We start from the raw sequence: 10813 nt of genomic DNA on the forward strand, positions 1-10813 counted from the left end.
ACGTTACAACAGTCAGAGGACTGGTTCATGGTCTGATTGCTCTAAAAGCAGTGATTGACCATCAGCATTCACAATCTGTGAAACCTTGTGTTTGAACGTAAAGGTCAGATTATTTCTTATGTATTAATCTTAATGTTTTAATGGCTTCTGTAAAGATGTGAACTGATATGCTTAAAAGGACTAGCACAATGTAAGGTTAAATTCAATTTTTTTGTAAAATTGTGCTTAATGAGTAATTAACACCAAAAAGTCAATATTTGATATGTGCTAGTTTTAAATAGAATGTAATTATAGAACAGTTTGTTTAATCCTTTCAGTTCTGACATTCAGGTTTCGCTAAACTAGCTGAAAAACTGCAAGAAAATTAAAACTTCCTACTTCCGCTGACAAGCCGAAAAAAAACGGAAGTTACTTCATTGCCGGGCAGGTGACTACGGTCAGCTGATAAAAGTCGCTGTTTGTAGTCAACAAGGCGAAGTGCTCAGTCATTGTTGTGGAGTGTGTTTCTGTGATTTCCCTGCCGGTACAATGAGGACCTTATTCCTGTTTGTCATCGCAGCGCTAGCCTTGACTAACGACGCCTTGGTGCGGTAAGAGAAAATATTCAGTTTGTTGTCCTCCTGTTACTGCGGCTGGACTCACTGCTAGCTCCCCTGGAATGCAACTTACCATGAATAACACTGCAATATGCGACAGTCAGGCTGTGCTTCATAGGAGCTGTTTTTGATAGCATGCTTTATTCTTACATTTAGGCAGTTTTAGCTAACAAGCCCGAATCCTCTCCCGTGTGCACATGATATTCTCTTTGTCTGTTGGTCTTGTGACGGGTGGCTAAACCTGTTAGTCCCCACCCCCGTCGCCCAAACACGGAGCTGTTTATCAGCAAAGACGCTTCCAGAAAATCCAGACGTAATTAATCATTTATTATGGCTCACTTTCGTCGGGTAAAGCAAACTAGGTTGGCCAGTAGAACAACATGGCTCTCAAATGGAAAACAGCTGTAATTCATACACCTGAGCTTGATCTGCACCAACATGTCAAAACGCCTACTGTGCGGACTGTGCCTGTTACAGGTGTTTTTCTTCCTGCCGTTAAAAGCGTCACACTACATGTCTTGGTGTTTACTTTGGGTCCGTCTAATAATAAGTGTACAAGTGCTGAACAGACATGCGCAGACACGACAACTATATTTATAACGCAAACAGATCTATAGATAAATATATAGGGAGGGAGGCGCAGGTATGAAGGAATGCTGAAAGAAATATATTTACAATCCTGTTCAGTAACACCTACTGCCATTTAAAGTCATGATCCCAAGAAGTGAGTTGAAGGACAAAGTAAGCCCACTAGTTCAGTATTTAAACATGTTTGGGGATTTATGAAAATCTAATTTCTCGGTCCCTCCTTTATACTTACTACCACCTCTATTACTACTACTACTACTAATATTAGTATCATTGTCATTAATAGGAATAAATGTAGGAATAATAATAATAAGACATTATTACTGAGTGTGAATTTAGACCTAAATTAGGGCTAACATGAAAGAATTATATATGATAGGTGAAGTCACATGTATTTAATACGTAGTATAGAGGAATATTGAGAAGAATGACTTTTATCCATTTTAAATTAAGCATTATAAAGCATGTACCACAGAGAGGGCTCAGATTCTGAGTGGAGTTTATCGACAGCCTATTTTCTGACTTTCTCAGATTTTCTGTTGTTGGTAATTAATTGTCGGATGAACATTAAAAAAAACCTCAGTATGGGATTTTGTTGTACGTCTTGGTTTTAAGCGTAGCAGTAAGATGGTGAATAGTGTTTCCTGAAGCCTTTGGGTCACATGTTTGTTTACTGCATAGCTACAGTAAAATAGAGGGACTTTCAGTAGAAGGGTTTACGCCTAGTTTTACATTTACAGAAGCAATTAACCCTACTAGCATTTTCATTTTAAGAGGGCAGAACAAATATTTTTTAAAGTTGATCATGTCATGCTTGCCTTATGGGTGGTGCACATTTTTGCAGCACTGTTGCAGAACATTTTGTAGATAAAATGTGGCCTACTTGCTTTTTCCTTATCTGTAAGGCGTTAGTATTAAATGTGTTAATATTTCACAAAGGAAACTCGCTGGACTGAATATTTGCTCTTTTTTTCCCCGTGATTTAAACTTGATAGAAGACATACTTTTAAAATTGTCACTGGACAGGTTGTTTGTGGTTGTGCAGTGTGAGCAGAGAAGGTTCAGCTTCACTATTAAAAGTGAACACAACATCGACCTGAGGGTGGGGTGCAAGGTTCTCAGCTGATGCTAACTCTATAAAGTGCCAGTCGTATTGCACTGATGTAACTCTCTCTGGTAATTAATGCTAAGTAATGGATTAATAGTTGAACTAATTTCGCTCACCAAAACTGAAGCACAGAGTTTCCATGAAAATGTAGCAAATACTCCAAGAGCACAAATACGGGCAACAGGTGGAGTTCAGGGACTTGAATTTGCAGAGGTGAGGCCACAGCACACAGTTACTGGCTACAGCTTATAGTGCTGGCACTGGGAAAAGTGGCTTCACCCCTAATGTTAGTAATTAACAAAATCATAATGAGTGATTTATTCTTTTAATTAAAAAAGGAACTTATGTAAATCTTTTGTGAAGGCAGAAACTGGAGTTTTTCAGGAGGCCCAGGAGGTTGCTACCTTCACGGCTAAGCTCACAGGGAGGCTAAAGCTTTGGTGTGCTTCTAAACGTGTCTCCACACTGTCTGAACCAAATGAACACAAAATGTTACATTTCTGTAGATCACAGATGTAGGCGTTCAGACTTGTGTTATGTCACTACAAATGAACAGAGCAGTCTAATTTTGTTTTCCTCTTTTCAGAATTCCGTTAAAGAAATTCCGTTCCATCAGACGTGAATTGACCGACTCGGGGAAAGGAATCGAGGAGCTCGTGGCTGACAAACACTCCCTTAAGTACAACTTTGGCTTCCCCTCGAGTAACGGACCCACTCCAGAAACCCTTAAGAACTACCTTGATGTAAGCATCACTCTCCAAACTGGCAACCTTAAAGTCTTCACTTTCCTTAATGCACTTTTCACAAGTTTAAAACCCTCGCAGGGAGAGCCACAACAAAGGTCTTCTTCTGCTGTGGCTGCCTCAGCCTTCCTCTGTAAATCCAGCAGTTTGGAAAAATAGACTCATCTGTCAGGCAGTCATTCCCAGCAAACACATGATATTTTTTAACAAGGCTGATTCACAGTGAGAGACTGAGAGGGAGACAGAAGAGGAACAGGGACTATCTGACAGCTGACTCATTGATCTGGAAGCTGCAAGATCCTAATGAGCCTACAGAAGACTGGTTAGCACTCTGTTTTACTCAACACATCGTGGAATCAGCTTTTTTGTCTTCAAATACTCACTCAGTCAGCCTTTATAGGTTATAAAGAGACACAAATACCAGACTTACAATTTTGAGTAGACCAAAAACATCAAGCTTTGAACAAAAACTAAAGCTAATAATAACCGTTATAACAGGAGGATTCTATAACATCACAGCTGCATTGCTCTGTATTAGTTTTTAGCCTAATCTACCCAGAAAACAGGGAGATTTAAATGGTTTTTCTTTTATGTTATCAAACCAAAAGTGAAATTATTAATTGTCTTCTTGTTGTCTATCATAAGAAAACTGCTGCTTGCTGTCTGCTCATGAGTTTTAGTATTCCTGCTGCTTTTCCATCATAGTTTGACATTTGTGTCCCTGCAAGACTGAAACGTGAGAGTCTTCACAGACAAACCCAAACTGGGAACAGCCAAAATCAATCACTGGAGCAATCAAAGGAAACGTGACTTCTACATTTTGCTCAGAAAAAGGAAGTGTTGTGTGGCCGCAGTGACTGGGCAGAAATGTCAACCCTATTTTGCAATGAAGGTTTCGACGTGAGAGATTTTGTGTCACAGGAAATGGAAGTTTGCTTCATGTCCTGAAATTATGGAGTACTCATTTCTTTTGTGTAGCAGCTGATTTAGTGCCATGACTCACTTTTTATTTGACCTGTGTCCTAATGACATGTGCTGATACTGTCAGGCTGGCTCACTTTTACATGTACAGCGAGGCTTTGTTGTAGACCTGGTCCTCATGAGGTTACTATAATAGAAGATCAGCTGCGTAGTTCTTCTTTCAGCTCAGCTAACTGATCGATTTCTTCCTTTTCCATCCAGGCCCAGTATTATGGCGAGATTACCCTGGGAACCCCTCCTCAGAAGTTTACTGTGGTGTTTGACACCGGTTCCTCCAACCTATGGGTGCCCTCCGTTCACTGCTCTTTCTTTGACATAGCATGCTGTAAGTTATCAGCTACAAAACACAAGGCGTTCATGGTGTCGCTGTGCAGAATCAGAATACCTGTGATTAGAGCAGGGCGATATGACCAAAAATATTTATCACGATATACATTTCAAAATTTGCGATAACGATATAACTGATGATATAATTGACACTAGACAAAATACTTTATAACTCCACAACTTTATTAGTGCAAAAAACCCCCATCAATGTATTTTCACTTAAACAAGCAGCTGTTTTTTATGTGCATTAAAGTTATATAAAAATGTAACAGTGCAATTTCCTCACTGACAGTTTAACCAAAAGGCATTTCCAGTGGAAACTGGCCGACATATATATATAATATCCACAAAACTTAAAAAGAGGTTATACACACACAGTACGGTGATATTATGTTGAAGCACAGTACGTATCACTCCGCGAGGCAAGCGGTGCGGCTTCGTAGCTTAGCAAAGTCGTACTAAAACATTTGACAGATTTTCGAGCGCCGTGTACATAAAATCGTTTAGAGGTCAGTAAACACAACCAGAATTCATACATAAGGCACGCGGGATTATAAGGGACACTGTCGATTTTCAGAAAAATCAAAGGATTGATTTATAACGACGGCCCGCTAGCATGCGCTACCAACAATAGTGCTTTGTTGTGTATCTGACGGACGAAAGCCAAACCAGTTCCACACCACTGAGGTTCCACCATTTTTACAAACCAGTTCAGGTTCATCTGTTTCATTCAACGATCCGCTTTCGCCCTTCTCATTCTCCATCACCGCCGTGCTTTTCCTGCCATGTGCGTATGTAAACAAAGGCACTGCGCATGCACGTTTTACCCATATTCTATCGCGATATTTCATTTTCTTATCATTGCCTAACGTTATACCGATATTATCGTGAACGGTATGATATGGCCCAGCCCTACCTGTGATCATACAAGAAGACTTGTTTGAACAAAGCTGGATTGCACACAGATTACAGAGACGGATTAAAATGTGTATTTTTGTTTCTCAGGGCTTCACCACAAATATAATTCTGCAAAATCCAGCACATATGTGAAGAATGGCACTTCCTTTGCCATACAGTATGGATCTGGCAGTTTGTCAGGCTACCTCAGTCAGGATACATGCAGTGTAAGTTTCAGCGTTCCTATATTAGACTATAGTCGGAGTCAGTTCCTTCTAATTATTCGCCCTGCTCTTTCAGATTGGAGACATATCAGTAGAAAAACAGATCTTTGGAGAGGCCATCAAGCAACCCGGCGTCGCTTTCATCGCAGCAAAGTTTGACGGGATCCTCGGCATGGCCTACCCGAGCATCTCCGTGGATGGGGTGGTCCCGGTGTTTGATAACATGATGAACCAGAAGAAGGTGGAGAAGAACGTCTTCTCCTTCTACCTGAACAGGTGAGAGCAGCCATTTCTAAGCTCAAGCTCAGAGCATTGAGCTGCAGAGTGATCTGCTCAGAGTTCATGTTTTCTAACCTTATGTTGACGTGTCGCTGGTTAGTGTGAACGGGACACAGCTGTAAAAGACCAAGATGGACAAACAAGTGTTTTTAGTGAAGCATCGAGCCTTGTGGGTAATGTCAATGCCAGGTTTTTGGTACTTGTGCTATTTGTTTTATATTTGCTGTGTTTAACGGAGTGTTTTGTATACTGCTAAAGGTCTGAATGGATAATCTCTTATATAACAAGAAAATCACACGACTGTTTCTCCCTTTAAGAGTAACTGAGTGTTTTCAGACAAACACTTGGGCTTATCAAAGCTTTCTGTTCATCAGGAACCCTGACACAGAACCTGGTGGTGAGCTGCTCCTGGGAGGGACCGACCCCAAATACTACGACGGTGACTTCCACTATGCCAACATCAGCCGGCAGGCCTACTGGCAGGTCCACATGGATGGGTAACGGCTCAGATATCCCACTCCAGAGTACTCATAACTGCTTAGGAAGTTTCTGAAGCGATGCATAAAACATCCGCCTGAAAAATGTTTATCGAGTGTTTAACAAACTTATCAGACCACCTGTTGTTACAAACAAGAAAAACATGTTTAAAAACTACTGAAATAACTGAACTGAATTCATGTTTTCATATCCAGATTTGAGCCGGCACACTGGACCGCTTCCAGATGTCAGAAATGAATCAAGCATAACATTCGACCACTAAAACATAATTCTATTTTAGCATCAGTTAGCACATGTGGGGGGATTAACCATTACAATACTGTTTAATTTAGGCACTGCTAAGCAAGCATTTCCGGTCTCGCGTCTGAAGATTCACTGCTTTGCTTTGTTTTACATCATCATTAGAAGTTTAATCTTTGATTTTCAGTTCTTGTTTGGACAAAACGAGATATCTGGTGACCCAGCTTGATCACCAAAAACCCACCGAAATTGAAATTAACTTTCATTTAACCTGACAGAGTTTAGCCCCCTGCATCCCTTGTTGAATTAATGGTTATTAAAACAGTTGCATCGGTACCTGAAGTCTGAAATATGTTGGACAGCAAATTTGTTTGAAGTACTTCTTCCAAAGGGACTCAAAATTCAGCATACTTAGTTGAGTATCTTCGTGTAACGTGAATGTTTTTGTATGTGTTTGCCAGGATGACAGTTGGCAGCCAGCTGAGTCTGTGCAAGGGCGGCTGTGAGGCCATCGTAGACACTGGGACCTCTTTAATCACTGGCCCTGCTGCCGAGGTCAAGGCCCTGCAGAAGGCCATCGGAGCCATCCCGCTCATCCAGGGAGAGGTGAGAGCAGACCTCACCTTTAATCTGCTGAATAACACTGAGATATAAAATCCTTCAAACATCACTCACACAAATACAATACAAAACAAAGTGTTGTTGAAATTTGTGTTTCAGTACTTGGTGAACTGCAGTAAGATCCCATCGCTGCCTGTCATCACCTTCAACGTAGGCGGACAGAGCTACACTCTGACTGGAGAGCAGTATGTCCTCCAGGTGAGACTGTTTCCAGCAGAGGGCAGCAGAGAGTCACCATCTTATGTGACAAAACAACACTGTGACTGTGTCGCGTCATTAAAGTCCAAACAAATGCAGTTTTGTTGGATTTGGCACAACCGGCAGAGGGCTGGCTTCGTGTCTGAGGAGGGATCAGTTTGTTTTCCTCGTTCCTGCTCACGAGCTCTTCAGATTCTCTGAATTATTTAAAAGACGGTCGTTTCATGTACACCTGTTCTTGACTTTATCTTTGTCTTCCTATCAGGAGAGTCAGGCTGGGAAGACTATTTGTCTAAGTGGCTTCATGGGATTGGACATCCCTCCACCTGCCGGGCCCCTGTGGATTCTGGGAGACGTTTTCATCGGCCAATACTACACAGTCTTTGACCGTGACAACAACAGGGTGGGCTTTGCTAAATCCAAATGAGCCCCTCCTGCACTTTTGAGGAGCATGTCCAAGTGCAACGCTACAAATCTAAGCTGCAAACGTTTTCTGTTGCTTTGCAATCAAACGGTATAGAGCAATAGATTTTATGGAATAGACTAAATGCACTGATCTGAACAATATGTACGATTTCCAAGAGCAGGAGAAGCAGATAGGATACTTGATGAGTTGTGTGATAAGTGTCTAAGATCAGTCGATTATAAAGGTACTGCCCATTCAAGTGATCCTTTTTCTTTTTTAATCAGGGATTTGTTTTAAAAAGAACTTTTGAATTTGTATTTTTGGGAGGAAGATGGTATCTACTACTGATAGGTGTGTCTTAATCTGACTAGCTTCAATAAACAATTTTTAAAATATGATCCGTTTTGTGCTTTGAGTGAATTGATTGTGGGTGGTTCTTTTAAAGACAGTCTCTGTAAGTTTTAGAAAAGTACACATTTCCACCTGTTGTCTAAAAGTCTTTTTTGAAAAAAGTGTTACGTCATCAGATCAGAGTAAGTTTAAATCAGCTCACATGAAGTTAAGTTTGTTTATGGATGCTAAGTGTAAGCCAATGCCAGTGGTGCTTCACCATGAGTCACCTGGACAATGGCTAAGTACAAAGCAAAGCCTCCAGTTTAATCCACTGAGGAATTTGGTGATATGCAGGGGATGAGCTGTTAAAGCTCAAACTGTGAACACTGTCTATTGTACATTTCAAAATTGTTTAAGAGCATTTTATTGAATCCTAACTTAGAACACATCCAGACTAATCAAAGAGTCAAATTAAACTACATTTAGTCCAGCTTTCTTTACCGTCTGAAACAGATCTTCATTCTCAAATGTTCACATCTTTTCAAACAACATGTCAGGACTGTGAGGCATTTTCCCATTAAAGGTTCATCAGTGTTTGTCCATAAGCCTTGTTTTATTAACTGAGTCCTACAGTAAAGTATAGTAAATATTCCAGCGCGTGGATGAGGCTGACAGCTGTAGTTCGAGTTAACAGTTAGCAAACATGTTAAATATAAAAATCATCTATCATGTTTGTAAAGACAGACATTTCCACAGATTAATAAAACTTGCTTTGGTATTAACTGGATAAGAAAATGAAAATGTCAGTCAGTTGCCTGAAGGAGGGCAGGAACCTGTCAAATAAGAGTTCCCAGTAAGTAGCTTAGGTTTACAGAGTCTATTACGCAGATAGATAACTCAGAGTTTAGCTTAACTCTCTTTCTGAAGTAGAACATATATATTTTCCCTCAGCTCAGGGTTGACAAACTCAGAATTTCCACTCCTTCAACTCTCTGGACCCCCGACCTCCATTCAGGACCTCTTAAAACCACTTCCCTGTAGAGGAAGATGGTTTTATAGTTTGTGTATAAAAATGTACGACAACCAACAAGACTCAAACTTTATTATTCCCTCAAGTGCTTTACATCAATCACTATAATGTACAAAATATCAGCTATACATAAACCATAGATTTCCCCATAAATGTTGTTATTTTAACCAACATTCTCAATAAATCAGCGTTAATCTCGTTAAAATGACGTTAACGCCACGTGGGGCTGCACGGCGTCAACGCAATTGCGCGGTTAGCTCGTTAACGTGTTAGCGCCATGTAGCCCCATGCATGGGGTGATCTGCGCTAACTCGCTAACGGAGATTTGCCGCGTTAATGCGGTTATGGCTTTAACGTCATTTTAACGAGACTAACGCTGACAGCACTAATAAATACACATATAAAGTCTTTACAGCTGTTTAGTACTCAGTAGATAAAGTTTTACCTTCAAATCATTTTCTCAACCTGGAATCACAACAAAACTGCTCTAGTTTCGTAAAGTTCATACACACTGTGTGTGGAAATGATGACAGCTCTACACAAAGAAGTTACTCACTGCTGCTAAAAGCAGGACCAGGCAATACTTTGGGGTATCTGGTATTTAGCATGGGTAATTTGTGTTGCAATATAGGGTTGAGCGCCTGAAATTTCAATGTTGAAACCATACAAATACATGATAATCAAGTGAATACTGATAACTAACTCCCAAGCCATTAATGCAACCCCCACCCCCAAAAAGAAAAACCTCACATTACCACTTTCTAATAAGGCACCGCTTATCAGTGGGTTTATTTAGTGTCAATAAATCATTTGCTAATGGTTTATAGAAAAATGATGCACACAAAGGCAGACTGCTTTAGGCACATAGTGTGAAAGCACTTTACTGTATAAAAGATACTCTGTAAGGTCTCCACTGTTTAAGTAGAGTCACATTTTACCAACATCAGGCAGGAAAAAGTAGCAGGTACTGCTAGTTAGCAAAGCTAGGCTACATAGCCCTTAGCACCACTCCTATCTGCTCCTGTGGCGTTGCTAATGTTTGGTGCTCTTGTTGCGAGACGATGTCATGAGCCTATCTTCTGCTAACCGTCACAACATTTTTAACATGGACAAACAAAGCACATACTGTAGGTGAAAGACAAACACGTACACAGGAAGTTTATTTCTCACTTCAAGCATTAACATATAAAAAACGTAAACATTAGCCTAGCTCAGGCACGTGCGGGGGGGGGGCTTGAGCACCCGCCCCTTTCCTGATGGGTGCCCAAAGTGCCCTTTTGTTGAGGCAATTTTTTTTTTAATTTTTAATTTTTTTTTTAAAATGTGTATGTGCGTGTGGAGTCCTGTCTGTGCCCCTCAACAATAATATTTAACTATTAATCACATTTTTGCTAAATAAAAGGATCTGGCTTGCATCAGTCACATGATCACCATTAACCAATGATCGCCCTTGACGGCAGAACGCGCTGGTTACGAGCCGGTGTTGTGCCAAAAAGTGATTGCCTGCCAAAAACTGATTTCCGGTATTTGCCAAAAACTGATTGCTCGTATTTAAACTGCTGTAAGTAACTTGTTGGGCTATAACATGTGAAACATATGTCAAATGCATCCCTCATGGATGACACAAAGTCATACTGAGCCACAAACAACGTTTGTGTAACAAGGTAGAAGGCGCAATCAGTTTTTGGCAGCGACTTTTTTAACTGCATAAATAAAGGTTATATAAAAATGTCATTAACATTAA

At 40.5% G+C, this 10813-nt stretch overlaps 1 protein-coding gene across 1 annotated transcript; it reads left to right on the forward strand.

Annotated features, from left to right (window-relative positions):
• Positions 1-409: 409 nt before the first annotated feature.
• Positions 410-8104, forward strand: ctsd (cathepsin D). Its single transcript, XM_003452585.5, has 9 exons — positions 410-590; positions 2879-3035; positions 4218-4341; positions 5349-5467; positions 5541-5740; positions 6118-6240; positions 6943-7087; positions 7202-7300; positions 7566-8104. The coding sequence occupies exons 1-9, from the start codon at positions 529-531 to the stop codon at positions 7725-7727; spliced, it is 1191 nt and encodes a 396-aa protein (XP_003452633.1). The 5' UTR covers positions 410-528; the 3' UTR covers positions 7728-8104.
• Positions 8105-10813: the final 2709 nt, after the last annotated feature.

This window comes from Oreochromis niloticus, linkage group LG1 (genome assembly GCF_001858045.2).
Source record: "Oreochromis niloticus isolate F11D_XX linkage group LG1, O_niloticus_UMD_NMBU, whole genome shotgun sequence".
In the NCBI taxonomy this organism is placed as follows: Eukaryota; Metazoa; Chordata; class Actinopteri; order Cichliformes; family Cichlidae; genus Oreochromis; species Oreochromis niloticus.